Genomic DNA, 21,907 nt, shown 5'->3' with positions numbered 1-21,907 from the left:
GCCAGTTAGATTAGCCCATATCACAAAATCCCAAAATCACAGATGCTGGTGGGGTTGTGGAGAAAAGGGAACACTTCTACACTGCTGGTAGGAATGCAAACTAATACGTCCCTTTTGGAAAACCATATGGAGAACACTCAGAGATCTAAATATAGATCTACCATTTGATCCTGTAATTCCTCTGTTAGGTATATATCGAGAAGACCATAAATCACGCTATAATACAGATATCTGTACTAGAATGTTCACTGCGGCCCAATTCACAATTGCTAGGTCATGGAAGAAGCCCAAGTGCCCATCAACCCATGAATGGATCAATAAATTGTGGTATATGTACACCATGGAATACTACACAGCCACAAAAAGATGGAGACTTTGCCTCCTTCATGTTTACATGGATGGAGCTGGAAAATGTCCTCCTTAGCAAAGTATCTCAAGAATGGAAGAAAAAGTATCCAATGTACTCAACACTATTATGAAACTAATTGTTAGCTATCTTAGGAAAGCTATAATCCAAATGGAGCCCTAGACTATGAGGAAAGGGGAGGGGAGGGAGGAGGATCGGTGAAGAGAATGATATTGTGGGGATCACGCCTATAATTTATCCTATGTGGGTACATGTGAATTTGTCTAAAGGTTGAATATAAATGTCTTAACACAACAATTATGAGAAAGACATGATGGCTATGTTAGCCAGTTGGATGAGAGTTTTCCAAACTGCATATGGAAGCAACACACTGTATCCTATGAGAGAATTAATGTACACAATTATGATCTAATAAAAAAAATGAAAATAAAAAAGTAAAAAATAAAAATAAAAAAATAGAAGAAGATGGTCATAAAATTTAATCTCTTAAAATAAAATAACTTTCAACCCACGATCCTGAAAAAAAAAAAAAGTTGGAGGCATAGGGGAGTGTATGCTTCCAAGGTAAAGAGTCCCCTTTCTTTCACAGCTCTAGCCTTTGCTGGGGAAAGAAAAGAAAAAAGTTTCAAATTAACTGTACTACTGAAAGTTAAAAATGAAAACAGGGTGAGTCTCAGAAACTGACACGGAACTATACCATTGAAAGTATCCTGAGAAATCATGGGACTGGACCAAGATGTTGTTCAGGAAGATGTAACTTAATGAGAGGAAAGGCTGATAACAGACAATTTGAAAGTGGCACTAGGAAAAACTAAGACACTGCTATGTTTGTTCTTGAAGTTTTTCAGAGTACTCAGGAAAAAAAACCAAAAGTGATTCAAGAACAAAGAAGTAGTCAATTACTATATTTTGCCACATATAAGGCATACTTTTCTGCCCACATTTTTGAGGAAAAAATAAGGATGCATGTTATACATGGGTGGTACGGCTCAGGAACAGGGGGCCACTTCACCTTCTTGCCTGGGCCTGTCAGGCACACAGGGTTTCAGTCTGGGAAAATCGCGGATCCAGCAGGAGCAGCATCCACCAAGTGCTGGGATCAAGTGAGGGGGTGGTGGTAGGGCTGGTGAGGTGGGTCACAGAAGTGTGTGGTAAGGGCCAAGGTCCATGGCCAGGCCAGGCCAGGCCAGGCAGAGGGGACTGGAAGCCCCATGCAGGCCCCCAGGACCCGCTTGGCTGCCTGTGGCCAAGCAGCCTTAGAAGCGCCCACCCTGCCAGCCACATGCATGGTCATCTTGGGCACAGTCCACAGTGCAGCAAGGAGGGAAGGGTTTCTGAGAGAGAGGAAAGGGACAACCTTCACAGAATGGGTGGCTGCAGGAGGGTGGGGAGATCTGCACATCTACCAGGGAATAGTCAGCACACCCCAGATATGTCTCTCCAGCTGAGAGGCAGCCCCTTTCTCAAGGGGCATTTTCCTGAAAGTTTGGGCCAAAAATGTGGGTGCACATTATAAATTGGAACACATTTTACACAGGAAAATACACTATATCAAAAACTGCTGAGAAGTTTAACAGGATTAAGACAGAACTGACGTTAGCAGTTCTACGCAATGTGGTAGTGGTAATGGTTGATCAATCCCAAATGGCAGTGGGTAAAAAAAGAGTACAGGAAAAGTGAGGAAACAAAGGTAACAATTACAGACAAGTCTTCCGAGAACGTTAGCCACAAAAGCTTGAAAAAGAAAGAAATAAAGGCAGACCATTTTTAATCATAAGAGCAGCTAAATTTCAAATATACTTTACGGAGATGTTGCATTATTCTCTGGCAATACTCTACAACCAAAATACAGATGGTACAAAAAAACGTAATTTTCTAATAATTTTTGTCCTTACCTTTACTTATTAAATTTAATGTGTCTTGTTTTACATCTTCTTCTTGTGACTGGCCTGGATCCAGTGAAGTCTGAGAAAGGCTAACTTCTGCTGATAACTGGTCAAGACTTTGATAACTTCTCCTGTAAAATAAGGATGAGATACTACTTAAATTTCTTCTCACAAAAAAAATATTTACACAGAGATTCTTTAATAATTTTTAATTTGTTGACTGTCTGGTTAATTTTCCCCTAACATTTTCCTTCTAAATATTGCTTCACAGTCTTAACTTCAATATGATTTCTATTGCACTTTTCCTATCTACCCTCTTTGGAGGTGTATCTGATTCACTGAAAAACAGAAAAGAAAAACAATTCATCAAAATAAAAATCTCATACCAGGCTTTCATTATTTAGATGATTAAGAATGGAAACCTCTGGTTACTACAATTTTCAAAGAACAGAAAAACTACAGGTTACTCTTAATGAAAAAACAAAACTGACTTTAAAAATAATGACCTAGGCTAGGCGCCTGTAGCTCAAGTGGCTAAGGCACCAGCCACAGACACCTAAGGTGGTGGGTTCGAATCCAGCCCGGGCCTGCCAAACAACAATGATGGCTGCAACCAAAAAATAGCTGGGTATTGTGGTGGGTGCCTGTGGTCCCAGCTACTTGGGAGGCTGAGGCAGGAGACTCACTTGAGCCTAGGAGCTGGAGGTTGCTGTGAGCTGTGATGCCACAGTACTCTACCCAGGGGGACAGCTTGAGGTTCTGTCTCAAAATAAATAAATAAATAAATAATGACCTAGCCTCAGCACCTGTAACTCAGTGAGTAGGGCGTCAGCCACATACAGTGAGGCTGGTGGGTCCGAACCCAGCCCGGGTCAGCTAAAGAACAATGACAACTGCAACAAAAAAAATAACCAGGCGCTATAGCAGGTGCCTATAGTCCCAGCAACTTGGGAGGCTGAGGCAAAAGAATCACTTAAGCCCAAGAGTTTGAGGTTACTCTGAGTTGTGATACCACAACACTTTATTGAGGAGGACATAGTAAGACTCTGTCTCAAAAAAAAAAGAAAAAGAAAAGAAAAAATAATAATGACCTACTATTGCTTAAGCATTTCAGAGTTTTCTAATGCCTTATTGTTCTATAACAAAAAATTCCTATAACTTACAATTTAAAAAAATATTGGGTAACAAACATCTATTTGCAAGGAATATACAATCAAGATGATTAACTTCTTTCCCTGATCTGTTTGCTATTGTTTTGAGGCTCATTTTTTTTAAAGACTCATCATTTTTTTATTTCAAATTCATATAAGGGTACAAATTTTTAGATTACATTGTTCTCAGTTCCAATGTAACATTCCAGTTGTACCCTCTCATCTATAATTGATGCTAATACATGGTGGGGGACAGGGGTATGGGGGAGCAGAGAGAGGTAAGGAGGGAGTAGGTGGGATGTCAGGGTATGTGACACACCTCTTAGGGGCGGGACACAATTATAAAAGGGACTTTACCTAACAAATGCAAGCAGTGTAACCTGGTTCTTTGTACCCTCAGTGATTCCCCAACAATAAAAAAAAAAAAGAAAACCCTCACCCAGGGGGTATGGTATATGCCCACACAATTATACTACCCCCCACTCTTCCTCCTGCCTCTGCCTCTATACTAGATTATATTTGTGTTTTATTGTTCATATGAGCATGTAATTTTTTATATATTGGTTTCATATTAACATTGAGTACACTGGATATTTTTCTATTAAGCTCATGAAAAAGTCCACTATATAGTAGGGGATAAATTTAGTTATAAGCAGAAAGTTAATGAAATCTTGTTATTAGCCTTTCCTCAAACTTGGTTCTTTAGAACAAAACTAACTCAAAATATATATGGAACTTTAATGTTATTCATATTTCACATAAGAGAACAGAATTCATTATTACTGCCAAATATAAATGATCTAAGAAAAGAAATGTTTTCCAGGTTCAGCATCTATTTCCCAAGGTAGCCAAAGCCCATCTAATTTCCTAGAAATATATTTTATGATAGGTTTTATAGAAAAGCAAATATGATGCAAGTGATGTATTTCAGTTATCTCTATTCATACATACAAGATAGAGTTAGAAACAGATTTATCAAAAGTACATATAGTGTCTGAATACTTTATGTCCAGTCACTGTTTTGTTTATTAGGACTCTATCCAAAATGAAGAGGAAGGTAGGGTGGAAATAGTCATCTATTAAACTTAAACTAAAAAAAAAGGGAAGAGCCCAGTGTTTACCAAAATAAAGTTATTTTTAATTGTTTTGTAATATAAAAATTAAACTAAAAAAAAAGGGAAGAGCCCAGTGTTTACCAAAATAAAGTTATTTTTAATTGTTTTGTACTTATTATCCATCAATTTTGTTAAGATTGCTTAGGATTTTATAGTGTATATATATACTGTATATATATATATACACACACACTATATATATATACTGTATATATATATATACACACACACTTATACATATCCCATAGAGGAATATATATATATATTCTGTGTATATATATGTAAAACAAATATTTACCTGAATATTTGAAAATGCTGTGATGGAATAACTTTACTAGCTTATAATGCAGCACTCTCACTTTATAATGTGATGACTTTTCAAACATTAACATTATAAAAATCCTTAATTATAATTTTTAAGTAGTAAGAAATTCTCCTATTAAAGGAACTTCTGATAATTACAACATGTAACAGTTATATGAGCCGTATGTTAAGTCATTCTAGTTTTGACCTTGGGGCCTCAGAAAGTATGTATAACTCACACCTCTCTTGACCTAATAAAATACTGTGGCCCCAAGGAAAAATATTTTTTTCCAGTATGGCAGTCAACGTGTTTATCATATCACTACAGAAAGATTTCAGTTTATTTTCATTAAACTCTATTTCTTTAGCTCTAGAAGGAAGCAAAAACACTGGAATTTAAAGAGCAGTTGTAATTTTTTTTCAGTAACACATTCCAAACCTATAAATTTTATTTTCTAAAGTATTTTTTCTATGCCCAATAGGTATCAGGCTTACTTTTTAAATTGAATGAAGGCTTAAGATAAATTTCTGACACAAATTTTTCATTATAAAAATTCTGTTAATATTTTTAAATTAAAAAATTTACATACAGAAACTTTTTTTTTTTTTCAGTTTTTGGCCAGGGTTGAGTTTGAACCCACCACCTCGGCATATGGAGCCAACACCCTAACCCTTTGAACCACAGGCACTGCCAGAAATATTTTGAGTAAAATACCCAGGAGCAAAAAGACACAAAATTCATTTAAATAGTGTTAATGAAGCACTGAGAGTTTGATAGCACACGTTTTCAGTCATCTGGAGGACTATTGTTCATGAGAGGAAAGCAACTCTGTAAAAGCAGCCCCTGCTGAAGCAACACAACAGCTTTCTGAGTGGCCTACTGACGTTCCTTTCAGAATATCATACTTCCCAAATGATTTTTGACCTTTCCACCCTTTAATTTGCCATATTTCTTTGAGTTTATGCACTTTACTTAACCAAATGCTAATGAATGTAGAAATAAAATTTGCTAGACAATGTTTTGAAGCAATAATGAAAATTCCAACTCCAAATTAAGAATAATATCTTCTTTACATGAAAGTGGCTGCAAATGTACCATCTGAAAGAAAACCTGTTCAGTTGCTTTCAGTAACGGTAACAAGTGGGTTTGGCTTCCATATTCTTACCTGTTTTCCAATGTGACTGACTGGTAGCTCCATCGGACAAACATCCTGTTGTTATGAAGTAAACTATCTATCTACAGGAGTTCTGTCCTGAAAAGGTCAAGACTAGGTCCTGTTTTACAATTCTAGCCTCAGCACCATCACATTGTAAGATTTAAATGGAACCCACCAGACGAATCAATCTGATTAACAACTTACTATTTCTCACAATGGAATTTTGAATGTTTCAGGAGCTTAATTAAAACAAAAACCCAAGATGTAATCATGTATTCTGAAAAAAAAAACCTGTAGTTTAATCTATGCCATGGTATTGTTAAATATAATTTAAATTAAATTAAATTTATAGGAATTATATGTCACGGGTATTCAGAATATAATCAGATCCACTACATTCAACATGTAATTATTTAAACTTTTTTTTTTTTTTTTTTTTTTGAGACAGAGTCTTGCACAGAGCATCTATGCTCATGGATTCAAGCAATCTTCCTGCCTCAGCCTCCTGAGTAGCTAGGACTACAGGCATGTGCCACCATGTCTGGCTAATTTTTTCTATTTTTTATAAAGTCAGGGTCCAACCCTTGGTCAGGTTGGTCTTGAACTTATGAGCTCAAGCAATCCTCCCACCTTGGCCTCCCAGAATGGTAGGATTACAAGCACGCACCACTTCACTCAGCCTACTTGGAACATTTTTAAACCACTCAAATATAAACTTCTATACATACATAAGATCGGGTACCAAATAAAGAATAACTCTGAATATATTTAAAGTGAAAGTCATTAAGCCAAAATATTACATTATGAAAAGTGTATATGAGCTCATTATTTCTTCTGATTTTGCAAGCAAAGTGATAGCCACAAGGAGAAACAATGATAAATTTAAAAGAATAAAAATGCTTAAGTACAAAATATAAGTATGATGACAATGAATCTGATATTTTGGGATGGGAATAGGAGAGTTAAGAAAATAACAAAATTATATAACAGATCTGGATTATCTAACAAACTCACATGATCTAGACTGAATACATAAAAAGGATATTAAAACGAATTTATTTGAAACAAAAGTAAATAATGTATCTGTGTGTATAATGAGGGTACATGTTTCATATATTTATTTATGGTTGAGTTTTTATAGTAAACCTGTAATGCTTTAACAGTTTTTTAAAATGTCATTCCCACATTTGAAATACAGGAAAAGATAAAAAATCCAACATAGCTAATTGTGTCATGACTAAGAAATCATGAAATATACTGGAAATCATATTTGTAAAGTTTTATAAAGCTAGAGTAAATGGAAATGAAATTTAAGATCTATTGTGAAAGGGGTCCTTGGATGGGGTGGCGCCTGTGGCTCAGCGAGTAGGGCAGTGGCCCCATATACCGAGGATGGTGGGTTCAAACCGCCCCAGCCAAACTGCAACAGCAACAACAACAACAAAATAGCCAGGCGTTGTGGCAGACGCCTGTAGTCCCAACTACTCGGCAGGCTGAGGCAAGAGAATTGCCTAAGCCCAAGAGCTGGAGGTTGTTGTGAGAGCTGTAACGCCATGGCACTCTACCAAGGGTGATAAAATAAGACTGTGTCTCAAAAAAAAGAAAAGAAAAGAAAGGGATCCTTTGATGAGCAGGAGACAAAATAACAAGCTATCCAATGGTTTGGTGTAAGAAATATAAACAAGACCAACAAATTCATTAAATTGAACATCATATTCTTTTAAATTAAGTAAGCAGGAGGCCAGTAGTAACACCGCTCCCCTAGTTCCTAGTAACAAATTGCAATATAACTTAGTAGGTAAATAAAACAAAACCAGTAGTATATTTTTTGTAACAAATAGCCAGGTGTTAGTCAATCACAAACAGCCAAGATTCAGTCAATCACTGGCAGCCATCTCATCACACCATAACTAAATATGGCACATGCTTAGCTATAGACAATCAGATGATTTCTATTCCTTGATTCCTGTGCAGCCTATAAAGGCTTTCTGCTTCCACTGCTAGGTAGAGCTCTCTGAATCTCTGCTAGTTCTCAGTGCTGCCTGATTAATGAATCCTTTGCTTAAATAAACTATGATAAATTTATTTTGCCTTTTAACACTCTCTTTCTTCTTGAAGTTATCTTTAGCTAGCTGGGAGAGTGAAGTTACACAGTTCTTAGAGTAACAGCTGCAGACATCTCATATCCTTGGTAGCAAAAATCATCTGCTAACATTAAAACTGTAATTTTTTATAGGGTCAATTCCTTTCTCCAAATTATCAAGAGAGGTGATGTTTCTTATTCCAAAGGTTTTGGCTACCTCCTTCATAATTTGTAGATTCTCAATATGTATCTGTTGAACTTATTCCAGAGAAGCAGAGACTCAATCCTGATGAAACACCATGATTAGTTTCAAACATGATTTATGAAGAGCTCTTCCATTCTGAAAATCCAAAGCCTCCATTTTTACTTGAGACAGCTAGGATTATTTATTCAGAACAAGAAGGGATTAGTTGGTCATTTTAACTTTATATAAGGTTCAGAAAATAAATCTTACTAGAGTAGAAACAAAAACGATTATATAGAATATAAACGAAGATTTACTGAGAAGCTATTAAGTCCCAGACAATTTATACCTTATTTGATCCTTACAATTCTGTTAGGCATTTTCCTCAGGCTAACGTGCAGAAAGAAAAGGGTAAGGAGAGGAAGCATTTCTCAGTGTTAGAAGGCACGTAAGTAGCAGAGATTACTTAGTAGTCCTGACGTTAAACTCTAGGTACAGTGTCTCCGCACTACGCCCCAGCTATGTACTGTTTTGTACCAGTCTAACACTTAGAAACAAGGCTATATAAAAACAATACAACATCTGAGGACAGGCCAGATTAACAGATTATACTAGGGAGGAGGGGATGTCCTTTCTTCGGGTAATGGAGTAACTGAGTCAAGATGTATAAAATCCAGATCTACACTAAACAGCTAAATATGCAGTTTCCCTGCCTTCTTTTCCCAGCAATTACTTTTGTTGTTGCTATAATGTTCTGTAAAAACTAACCACTATTAGACATGCAGAAGTCTACTAGAAATCAGTCTTTCGCTTTAGACTTATTAGCTCCTTGATAGGTAGGTAACTCTGTTGGAAGGCAAGGGTATACAACTTCTGGCAAAAATAGTTTACCTCCCACTATCTGGTGTGACAATGTAGGTATTGAAATAAAAAGGCACAGTCTTTTAACTTATCAAGATTTAAAACTGTCATAGTATTTTAGAAGTTAAAAAAGCAGGGGCATCTCATATGTTATACACAGACAAGGTAAATGCAGCAAGTATTGCTATAAATTCAATCTTTCAATTATAAAAGTATAAAAATAATATTCTGCTATTAGTTAAATATGCCACAGGAAGGTAAAATTACACACCAGCTTAATAAAATATACTCTAGTTATTCAGAACTTTCATACGGTATATAAGAGAATTAGATAGCAATCTATGAAATATCCAAAGTCAAAACTTTAGGTTAAACTAAGCATGATTTAGATGTTGAAGAGATTTGTACTGATTTATTCTATAAGTAGTCTACTTTTTCCTATTTATCTGTAACATTCAATGAGTAAAGAAAAAAACATGAAAATTTCTAGCAGTTCTTTTAACCAACAAATAGTCAAATTTATTTTGAATTCTGCCTTTGATAAACGACGTCACAGAGTAAAGCAGTAGAAGGAATGTCTGCGCTAAAACATTCCTTCTAGAAATGTCTGGCTACTAAATGCCTGGTAAAAGGCACCCTAAGAAGCAAAGGTAGAAATATATGATTTTGCCAGTGAAATTTAAACACAAGGATTCTTAAAAGAAGAAAGAAACAGAAAGAGTGAAGGGGCGAACGAGTAGAGAAGAAAAGGAGAAAGAAAGAAAAGAAGGGAAAGGAAGAAAGCATACAGAAGGAGACAGGAGGGAGGGACATCAGGAAAAATGGTTAGAAAATTAGCTAAAGATAGGAAAATAAAGAGAGTGGGAAAAAGTGATTAACATGCAAAGTGGCTAAAGGCCAAAGAAGGAAATAACATTTATAAATTTCAATATGAAGATTGCCTAAAGGAAGACAGTCTAAGATTCTGTAACTCTCTCCACATTAGGACACTATGAGTAAACGAAACAGTCCTGAACATTTGGACAAAGAAATAGGAAAAGGATCTTGTGGCCCATAGTTGAAGTGATTATATCTTCTTTAGTTTCTAAAAATGAGATTTATTGAAAATGAACAAGAGTCAGGTTCACCAAGGACAAGTAAATAACTTTGTATTCTTTCATGAGATAGAATTTTGTGTTTTCTGACAAGAAGGAAGATTAGTATTATTCTTACTACTTATTTGCCAAAGTTAATATAACACCGAAGTTAGAATTCAAAAATAGATGCCTCCTTAAACACAAGCTCATAGATGTAACTGAAAGACAGGCTGAAGATTTAACTAAAGAAGTAGACAGCTGGTACAATGCTCCATAAGAATTCTTGGATATTTTACTTCCCTAGAGTGCCTGTGCTTCAAAACTTAACACAACCACTACCTTAATCTAACCTTGCCACGTAGTCCTAAATACCTGTGCTCTAAGCCAGGGGTTCTCAATCTGTGGGCCACAACCCACAGGAACTGTATTAAAGGCTTATGGCATTAGGAAGGTTGAGAACCACTGTTCTAAGCTAATAATAAATTCAGAAAGAAACCAAAATGGATAGCCATTGTTTTGGTACAACTAACTTTGTAATTAGTTGGAAAAAAAAAGTGTTACACTTACTCATACCACTGTTTATTGTGTTTTCGGTAAAGCAACGTATCCAAGGCAACGGCATTGACATCCAGAGCTCCTGGGGAAGGCCACTGGTTGGTGAGATGGGCAGTTAACTCTTGTCTTGATCTTAAATCATTATTCTTTAGCACAGTCCTGTGAATATTAAGATGGTGAGTGCTTTTGTCTTCACTGTTCTACAATGGCAGAGGGACCTAATGGTATCAATTTAGGCCCCTAAAATTCATCCTTTTGATATGGTATGTAAATAGAATGTGAATGGAACAACAGCAAGGCTGGCTGGAACTATGACTATTTATTCTCCCGTTACATGTGTTTTTTATTTTTTCTCTCATGGCTACTATTTGTGAAAGTCAGACTTCCTATCTTTCCATAGAGATTATTACTAAAGTATTAAAAGACCCAAGCAGCAGTTTACATCTTAACTAAAAAAAAGGTGACATCTTTAAAATACAGGTTATCAGGGCCAACAAAATATAAGATGCCACGTGTATATTTCCTAGCTTCAAAACTCAGAAATAATCTATAAAAGTGACATAACACTCAAGAAAAAGCAATTCTAGTGATTAAAAAGCTGTGCAGAAAAATAAAGAAAAGAAAAATCCATTAGATTCCTATTTTTGATAAAAAGTGAGTACTAATAAATCTTCATGGAAATAATTAAATCAAGGACAAGTATACTGACCAATATAATCCAGTGAAAATGTTTCAATAACAGGATGAAGCAATTATATAATAACAATTCATTATTGTCTTATTTTTATAGAACTATCACTTGTTAGTAACAGCTTACAAAAGAATTGACTTCTTGCCAAAATTTCAACTTCCTGAAGCAACATACATCATTGTCCTAAGACTAATCCAACAGTTGAATTGATAGTTAAGAATAATTTAAAAGTAAAAGTCTTATTCTACCTCTAAAAGGCCTTCAAATGCCATCCTGGCAACCTGCACTCTCAAATATCCTCAGTCTGCATCCGCAGTTTCAAGTGTGCCAATGTTCTCAGGCAGCACATGGGAGGCAGGGAAGGAATACATGCCTGCTACTAACTTCCACACACCGCAGTCCTGTTGCTGGCAGCAGAGAGCCAGTGTGAAGTGCTAGAAGCCTGGAATACCACCTCTGGCTGGTCACCATGATACTAATGAAATAACCACATTTTATACGTCTCTAATAGGCTACTGATAAATAGTTCTGATTTTACAGGGTATCTGTATGCATTTAAAAATACACATTATTTGTTCCACTATGTTCACAAAGAAACATTATCTGATGTGAATAGTAGATTCAGTCTCAGAATGGAACGCTAAAAGCACAGGCGAAAGTCTGTGAGAATGTATCTCATTAAGATAGTCTTTACGTTCATTGCCACAATTTCTTTTCACTGAAAAAGAAATGAACGTTTTTAAAAAGACATTTAAGGTTTTTTTTTTTTTTTTGAGACAGAGTCTCATTATGCCGACCTTGGTAGAGTACTGTGGTGTCACAGCTCACAGCAACCTCCAACTCTTGGGCTTTAAGCGATTCTCTTGCCTCAGCCTCTCAAGTAGCTGGGACTATAGGCACCTGCCACGCCTGGCTATTTTTTTGTTGCAGTTGTCATTGTTTAGCTGGCCTGGGCTGGGTTCGAACTTGCCTGCCTGGCTGATGCTGTAACACTGTGCTATGGGCGTTGAGCCCATTTAAAAATTCTTTAACATTGTTTTTTAATAAAAATAGTAATGCATCACGAGCAATCAGAGTTTTTTTAAGACTGACAGAAAAATTGTGCAAAACATAAATAGGAATTATTGGCCAGAGAATCTGTTATAATAAAATTATTTAGATTCTCTTTATTATTTTAGATTCTCTTAGATTTTACTTGGCCATATATTCCTTTTCTTGAGGCAATCTAGTGCAGGTCACTGGAAAATAACTTCAATGTCATAAATGGCTCACAGAAAATATCCAGAGAAATATTCGGAACAGAATGTTCATCTGGTAGAACTCACTTAATGATAAGCCATTAAACAATCTCCAGGTTAAAATACATCCTGGGAAGTCTTACACCTCATAAAATGGAGCAAAGGGGCAGTGCCTGTGGTTCAAAGGAGAAGGGCGCCGGTCCCATATGGCGAAGATGGTGGGTTCAAACCCAGCCCTCGGCTAAAAACTGCAAAAAAAAAAAAAAAAAGAACAAAGAACTGATGTTCTCCAGAAGTTTTTACACAACAATTGTTCATGGAGAATTTTTGCCTAATAATAAATTATTGTCTCAGACTTTTGTCTTTATAAATCCTAATAAAATTGTTTTTATAGGCAGCTGCCAGGTCCTCTGAAACAGGAAATAAGAGATTTCAGCATAGGGCACAGATGTCGTTTCCATCCATGCAGCATCTGTTTCCCATCTTTTGTGAGGAACATGCAGTCAGCAAACCCTGGTGCTTGAAGAGGGAATGTCCCTACAGAATCCCGTGTAACGATCCTTCACTCCTCCACTACACTATGGGACAGAAAGTGATTTAAGTGAGGTTGGAAACCCCATCCTTGTACTTTGAATTTTGACCAGAGTCCGTTTAGAGTAATACGCAGACAAAGCAGGAAATTCACTCTAGCAGAGGGGCCCTGACAGCAGAGAGACATCCCTGCAGTCCCTGCCTGGAGCCCTCTGCAGCAGCTCGGCTTTCCTCTTCCTACGCCTGTTTCTCCAGTCTTTCCATCCATTCTGTGAGGTGCAGATATCTTGCTAATGAATTCTGTTTGTGCCCAAGAGTTAGTTGTGGTTTACAACCAAGGAATCCTATCACTTTCCTTGGAACAAGCAAAATATACACAAAGTTAATATCAAAACTTTTTCAAAGGCGACCCAATTTATGTTAAAGTGAAAAAATGACGGTATTTGTCTTATTTGGCCAAGCTTAAAAATGGGTTTACCTTAAATTACTCAATAATTTCTATTATTTAATGGTATTAAATCAGTGATAATTAAAAGTTAACATACTTAGCCTCTAGCTTTAATTAAAACTCTAATGCCAAAGTTAGCCAATTTAAAAACTGAAACTCTTCCATATGTGATCGATTCTACTTGTCACTTATCTGTAAGTGAATTTAGCAGTTTCTCATTAAAGTAATGATTCTACAGGACAGTACACTAAGGGAGAAACTGTTACATTTACTAAGAAAGTACCAATAATATATTCATCACAGCTAATTTTAATAAACTTTCCTGTATTTACCTCTAAATTCCTAGACAGCTAATTTCTCTTTAGATTTTCAGTAAGAATTACTGAAGAATATGGCCCCTAAAAATAACAATTCAATTCTGATGAATGTAATGACTGACAATCATTAAAGGAAAAAACTCTTTACACAGATTTTTAAGCTAGACATAATCTCATCAAACCTAACTAGGAGGCAGGTTCTGAACTTTTAATGCTAAAATAGGAATTGAGATGGCAAGTTGCAAGCTACCCTATTAGGAAAAATATTAAAAATTCAAACTCACTTAAATACTGAAAATACAGAGGTTGCAAAAAATATATACAAATTTTAAAAAAGAAAAAGACTGTATTAAAATTGTAATAATATATACTGATAACAAAAGATAAATACAAGTCACATTTGAGCATCTCTTGTCATTGCAGAAGTCAACCATGAATAGACAATTACAATTTTAATACAGCTTTTTTCATTTCTTAAAATATGTATAATACGTGTTTTGGCACCCTCTGTATTATCTCCTTGCCGTTGCTCCTTCAACATTAACTATATCCCTACTATTAGTCAAAAGATTCGAACTCTATTCATCTTTCAAGATCCATTTCATTTTGTACCTCCTTCATGAAGATACTCATACTACTTTGTCCACAATGAGATGACTTGTATCGCTTTGTAGTCAGTCTCAGACAATTTAATAATCAATCATTCTAATAATTTGATCTGTTTTCTGGTTCTTCCCCTTTGATTATAAGCTATGTGGGACTAGCAATTTTGTTACACATTTATTCATTGCAAGATGATTATCAAAACATTAGGAACCCCTTAAAATACCTGTAACTTTGCTCATCCTTTAAAGAAAACAAAAAAACTGGCAAACACATTGCTGTATCTCCTCAATATATAATTCATATGACTCCTAAAAGAAAAGTACTCCAGCTTTATGCTTCGTATGGGTGCTGGTTGACTTCACACACACCCCTCATAAAGGTTAAGATCAAAAGCTATAAAATCAGACTGGATGGATTAGTGACAGCTAAAAAATATATCACAACTAGTATTGAGTAAATGTATCAGGTAGATAATAGAAGATACACTTAAAATAAGAAGACATAATCATTGAAAAGTATCTGTGATTTCCTATCTTTTATTGAGAAACATCCTGATAGAAGAGGCAGATACAAAGTACAGTTTAATTGCTCCTCATACAGAGTGTCCCAAACATCACCATATGTAGGAAAAAATCATAACAGGTATTTGGAATGTGTTCACCAAGAGTGGGAAAGAAGACTGTGTTTGTATAGGAAGAGGTGGCCAACGTGTAGACAGTATTTTGTAAATAGTCTGTAAAATTTTGTAATGAATATTTTGTAAATAAAGGTACATTTAGCTACAATTTCCCATTTTCCCTATGTATGGTGACTTTTAGGACATACCCTGTATTCAAGCCCTCCTAATAATTGGCTTTGGCTTCTAGATCCTTGAAGAATCCTTATTTTGCTTTGCACAAAGTTCTTCACTCGACAGGTAAAAATACATCATTTGAAAGTGAAGTGTGACTTTTTATACATTGAGTATGTCAAAATATGTATCAGTATTAATTTATCCATTGAGTTCTTTAAATATACCCACACTTGCTTGACCTGAACATGTTTGATGAACGTACATAAATTCAAAATAACGTAGATTTATAAACACAAAAATTCTTTTGACCATCTCTGTATGTTGATCAGTTTGTTACAGTCCCTTGGGTCGTCAACTTACAGAGGTTCTACTGTATATTACATAATTTGAAACTACATGAAAATATATAATTTGCTACTAATGCTTTATTTTACCTAGATTTAGAATTTTTCTCCATTATGATTATTACCTTATCCAAGTACAGTACACTACAATGCAATGCAATACAATAATAAGATTCTGGATTGATTACAAACACCAAAGCCTTTTGCTTGTGAACCCTTTACATGTTTTTAGGAGGATGTTAACTTCTCTGTTTTTACGGAAAAACATACTCAGTAAAAGTGGACTGTTGTTTACTGTTATTTAATGCAGCATTCAACATCAGAGCTGTCCATTAAGTAATTTGCTAAAATTCAATTTGTGAGAATTTATCAGAAGACCATGAGGTAAGATATATTTACCCTTCTCCTCTACAACATGGAATATTATATAGGAATTTCAATATTTTAGTAGAGGTCCATCTCAAATAAAAATTACGTTCCTTTTGGAAAGATGTTTGGAGAACACTTAGGGATTTAAAAATAGACCTGCTATTTGATCCTACAATTCACCAAACATCACATTATAACAAAGATATCTGTACCAGAATGTTTACTGCAGCCCAATTCATAATTGCTAAGTCATGGAAGAAGCCCAAGTGCCCACTGACCCATGAATGAATTAATAAATTCAGGTATATGTACACCGTGGAATATTATGCAGCCTTAAAAAAGATGGAGACTTTATCTCTCTTATGTTTACATGGATGGAGCTGGAACATATTCTTCTTAGCAAAGTATCTCAAGAATGGAAGAAAAAGTATCCAATGTACTCAGCCCTACTATGAAACCAATTTATAGCTTTCAGATGGAAGCTATAACCCAATTATAGTCCAAGAAGAAAGGGAAAGAGGAGAGAGTAGGGAGGGGAGGATGGAGGGTAGGTGGAGGGAGGGTAGTCAGTGGGACCACACCTATGGTGCATCCTACAAGGGCACATGTGAAATTTACTAGGTGTAGAATATAAATGTATTAACACAATAACTAAGAAAATGCCATGAAGGCTATGTTAACCAGCTTGATGAAAAAATTTCAAATTATATATAAAACCAGCACATTCTACCCCATGATTAAATTAATGTACACAGCTATGATTTAAAAAATTATAGTCCCAATAAAATATATTTCAATGTTACCAGAAAAATTACTTGCTTCTAATAATATTTTACTTAGAATTTTATTATATGGATCTTCAACAAATAATGTCTTGTACCCATGTTTCTGTATGTACTCTTCACCTAAAATACCCTTCCTCTGTTTTTATCCCTTGGTCACTTGAAGAACTTCCAAAAAACTCTGTTCAAATACCAACTTCTTAGTGATGCTTTCTCTGGATGATCACCATTACTGTGTTACTTCTATGAAGTACATATACAAGTTAAGCATCCCTAATATGAAAATCTAAAATGCTCCAAAATCTTTTAAAAGATCTAGAAATCCAAACTCTAGACTTTGATAGTAATGCTTAGCCAATTCAAAGCTATTCTTCTTTTCATTTGTTTGATTCCTTATCTGTGGCTCCAGACTTGAGGGTTATCCTGTCTCACTTTGCTTCCTTTTTGCCTCAGGAATGAATGATGCCAACTGTGAGGTATGAAATATACAAGATGAGACTGGGCTAGCTTGCACTAGAAAGAGAGTTGTCAAAGACCAACGGGTCGTGTGAGTAGGACAAAGGAATTAACAAAGGGGCTTCAACTGGAGATAAATGGGACAATTTGAGCATTGAAAATAAAATAAAAGTAACAGAATAATTAATGTAGCCATTTCTATTACAATATAGGAACAAATAGAATAAATCAACAAGATATGCTTTGCAATATCCTTCTGAAAATAACTAGTCTGATGAAGAGTTAGAGTCAGGAACTCATGGCTCAAAATCTAGTCAATCTTCTAACCAAAACACAAGGAAAAACAATAACAATTTTAATAAAATGACGACCTCAATGAAAAGGATTTGCTAAACTTCTATATAATTAAATACTTGAATAAATCCAGATTTCAACAAAAATTAAAAGTGACAGTACAGAAGGTTTCAGGATGCTGAGGTTGAGGCTTGCCATGCAGGCGAGGGCAAAATGTACAAAGATGAGTAACTACAGAACAAGAACTTCCAGGAAGCTGAAGTGAACCGGAGGAACGTAAGGTCAGTAAGTACCATGTACAAAGAGAGAATGCTGGTGCTCAGCAATACTTAACTGCATTAGTGTATTTTGCATTCAGCTGGTGTTGAGATACACTAACCTCTAGGAAACATCCACCAAGGTGATTTCCTTGCTACACTGCTTCCTTTATTTATGAATCTTGTATGAGCCAGTTCACATTGTAGAAAAGATTATATATATCAAGTTCAAAATATAGAAGAAAAACCAAAATGAAATAAAAAAACCAAAATCTTCATCTCACTCATAACTATTAGAAATAAGTAAGACATAGATAGCATCTTACTCTGAAAGTTAGCGATATCCTGTAAGAACTGTTTTTCAAAGCAACTACCAAAAAGCCCTTATGGGGGAATCTTTATAGGTAATTCTGGCCAATAAGTGTGGAAGAAATAACAATTAGGAAACTACTATTTTACAAGTCCTAATTGATCAATTTGTTTAGATAACACTCCTCATTAGATGAAAGGCTGATCGGAAGTTTCACAAAAGAGAAACTGGACTGTCACCACCTGAATCCACTGTTCAACATTAGAATTACTAGAAGTTGAACAACCAGTGAGCTTCTCAATATAATATAAATATGGTATCATTTATAAAATATTCTGGCCAGAAAAATTAAAATTCGAATTTACACAGCTTCTTACAGCAGTAGTTCTCAGCCCTGACTGCACATCAGAAACACCTGGGAAGCTTGTTAATTTGTTTTTTTCATAAAGACAGGATCTTGCTGTTGTCAAAGCTGGTCTCTTAACTCCTGGCCTCAAGCAATCCTTCTGCCTCAGTCTCCCAAAGTTCTAGGATTATGGGCGTGAGCCAATGCACCCAGCTGTGGAAAGCTTTTAAAAAATACGCTTTCCTACGTCTCACCTTTCACCAGGTAAATCAACATTTTTCGAGATAAAGCTCACTCAGGCACCCTAAAGTCTATTAAAAAATATATTTTTTAATCTCCTTGGGTGTCTCTACTGTGCAACCAGAGCTGAGAACCAGTAAGCCAGAGTTAGGAGAATCTACTTGCTAGGATGTACAGCACAGAGGAGCACTTCTCAAACTTTAATGGATCAGTTAACCCCCTGGAGATCTTGATAAAATACAGATTATATGCCAGGAGTGGTGGCTCATGCCTATATAATCTCAGCATTTTGGGAGGCAAAGGTGGGAAGTTTGCATGAATCCAGGAGCTTGAGACCAGTTTGGACAACTTAACAGAACCCTGTCCATTAAAAAACTTTTTAAAAAAATTAGCATAGTTTAATGTACACAATTATGATCTAATAAAAAATATTAAAAAAAATTAGCATAGCATGGTGGTACACACCTGTATTCCCAGCTATTTGGGAGGCTGAGGCATAAGGATCACTTGAACCTATGAGTTCAAGGTTCAAGTTATAATCACTCTCCACTGCATTCCAGCATAGACAACAGAGTAAGATCCTGTCTTTTTAAAAAAAAAATACAGATTCTGAGTCAGTACTGGGGTGAGGCCTGAGAACATGCTTCCAGATGATTCTAAGACAGCTAGCTGGCTTTGAGTAGAGAGAATATGGATCAGTTCAGTCTGTACAAATATGTCATACATGCAATTTTAAATTTTCTAGTAGCCCTCATTAAAAAGCATTTGAAATTCATTTTTATAATGTACTTCTTTAACCCAATATATCCAAGATATTATTTCACCATGAAACCAATACAAAAAGTTATTAAGATAGTTTACATTCTTTTTGTTTTGTTTTCTTTTTTGAGACAGAGCCTTCAGCTGTCGCCCTGGGTAGAAGGTCATGGCATCACAGCTCATAGCAACCTCCAACTCCTGGGCTCAAGCAATTCTCCTGCCTCCACCTCCCAAGTAGCTGGGACTGCAGGCACCCACCACAACACCTGGCTATTTTTTGGTTGCAGCCATCATTGTTGTTTGGCAGGCCCAGGCTGGATTTGAACCTGCCAGCTCAGGTGTATGATTGGCTGGTGCCTTAGCCACTTGATTAGGGTGACCAGACGTCCCACTTTTGGTGGGACAGTCCCGCTTTTTAACAATCTGTCCCATGTCCTGTAGCCTTTTAAAAAAGTCCTGATTTTTGGAAAGAATGCACGAACAGGCGGGAGAACAGGAAGGGAATATACGGTTTTCGGGTGCCATGTGGCTATTTCGCCAGAATATGAGTTTTATATTATTTTTGTTAATTTTATAATGTTAAACTGTAATAATAACAAATAATTATTGAGAAGTAATTATCGAAAACTGCTTATCAAAGTTTGCATTGTTGTCAGGCCCTGTCCTGCCCTGTCCCCTGCCCCACCTCCACCATGCCCCCCCCCCATGTTGTCCTGCTTTACAAATGTTAAAATCTGGTCACCCTACACTTGAGCCACAGGCATCAAGCCAGTTTACATTCTTTATTTTATACTATCTGATATATATTTCATACTTAAAGCACATCACAATTAAGACTAGTCACCTTTCCAGTGCTCAATGGTCACATGTGGCTAGTGGTTAGTATCTTGGACCAGCACAGGTATAGAAGAATATGTTTTTAAAAACCACATGAAACAATCTAGAAAGCTACAGATGCTGGTGTGGATTTGGACAGAAGAGAACACTTTGACACTGCTCATGGGACTGCAAACTAATACAACATTTTTGGAGGGAAGTATGGAGAATCCTCAAAGAACTCAAATTAGACGTCTCATTTGATACCGCAATCCCATTACTAGGCATCTACCCAGGTGAAAAAAAATCATTTTATCATAAGGAACCTTGCCTTAGACTGTTTATCACAGCTCAGCTTACAATTGCCAAAATGTGGAGAAAGCCTAAATGCCCACCAACCCTGGAATGGATTAATAAGCTGTGGTATATGTATACCATGAAATACTATTCAGCCACAAAAAGATGGAGACTTTACATCTTTTGTATTAACCTGGATGGAGTTGAAACACATTCTTCTTAGTAAAGCATCACTAGAATAGAGAAGCAAGAACCCAAAGTACTCAATTCTAATATGAAGGCAGTAGATGATCTAATACAAGCTGGGGGGGTAGGAGAATGAGCAATTGGGGAGAGAGGGGTGGGGAGGGGGATGGGGAGTCACACCTCTTGGGGGTGGGACACAAGTAAAATGCAATCAGTGTAACCTAATTCTTTGTACCCTCAATACATCCCAAACAATTAAAAAAAAAAATTTAAGGCTTATAGCAACAAAAGCAGAGGAATAAACATTCTTTGAATGCCTTCTGTTTTCTAGTTATGCCTTATGACATTTAATATTCAGAATGACCAACAAGGTGAATATTATCTCTATTTTACAGATAAAGAAACAGAGATTCTAAAACATTAAGACTGAGCTCCTAACTAGTGAATGTACAGGCATTACCTAAACACAGTTCCACTATGCCAGAGAGCTTTAGGATGCTTCACAGTAGCTTTCACTCTATTACCAAAACTACAAAATTCTCAGATGTTATGAGTATTCAAAGGCAAAAATAAATGAATATCTTACTAGAAATTCAAATACTTCTAACCAGTAAGAACATACAGTATTAAGTGACTCAAGATTTAAATCACCCAGTAAAAGATAATTAACACAATGTAGAAACAAATATTGCACGCTTCCTATTCCATCTGTTAATATTCCTTTTCTGACCTTTCCTGTTATACATTGTAAATGTTAATTTTCTCAGGTCCATATTTATCTTCTCAGGATCAACAAAGGGAACTTCAGAGCCCAGCTCTGATTGCAGGCCTTCTTGGCCATTGGTAAAAACAAACAAACAAAGAAAAAACAAATCTCAGGAATATTCACTCTTTCCCTATAGCTGCAAAAATGCCCATACTATTCTGTATCTATTAAAGCTGATTTTTTTTTTTTTTTTTTTTTTTTTATTGAATGGTAACTGTGTACATTGATGTACTTTGGGGGTACAGTGTGGTGTTTTCATACATAATCCAAGACACTTCCATCAAACTGGTTAACATAGCCTTCATGTAACTTTCTTAGTTATT

At 35.9% G+C, this 21,907-nt stretch overlaps 1 protein-coding gene across 3 annotated transcripts in view; it reads right to left on the bottom strand.

Moving 5' to 3' along the window:
• Positions 1-21,907, bottom strand: part of RUNDC3B (RUN domain containing 3B) — a 138,339-nt gene that overhangs the window by 16,929 nt on the left and 99,503 nt on the right. For 2 of the 3 annotated variants that reach the window (XM_003782642.1, XM_012811636.2), the window contains 2 exons: positions 10,751-10,897; positions 2,263-2,384 (listed from right to left, as the gene is read on the bottom strand). In XM_003782642.1, the coding sequence (XP_003782690.1) occupies positions 2,263-2,384; positions 10,751-10,897 (269 nt within the window). The remainder of the gene's footprint in view (positions 1-2,262; positions 2,385-10,750; positions 10,898-21,907) is intronic. The other variant, XM_012811643.2, reaches the window with a different exon arrangement.

The sequence above is a fragment of the Otolemur garnettii genome, unplaced genomic scaffold (assembly GCF_000181295.1).
Source record: "Otolemur garnettii isolate 467f Iridium unplaced genomic scaffold, OtoGar3 scaffold00005, whole genome shotgun sequence".
NCBI classification, from domain to species: Eukaryota; Metazoa; Chordata; class Mammalia; order Primates; family Galagidae; genus Otolemur; species Otolemur garnettii.
The sequence above is the reverse complement of the archived record's forward strand: the minus strand, read 5'-3'. Positions and strand labels throughout refer to the sequence as shown.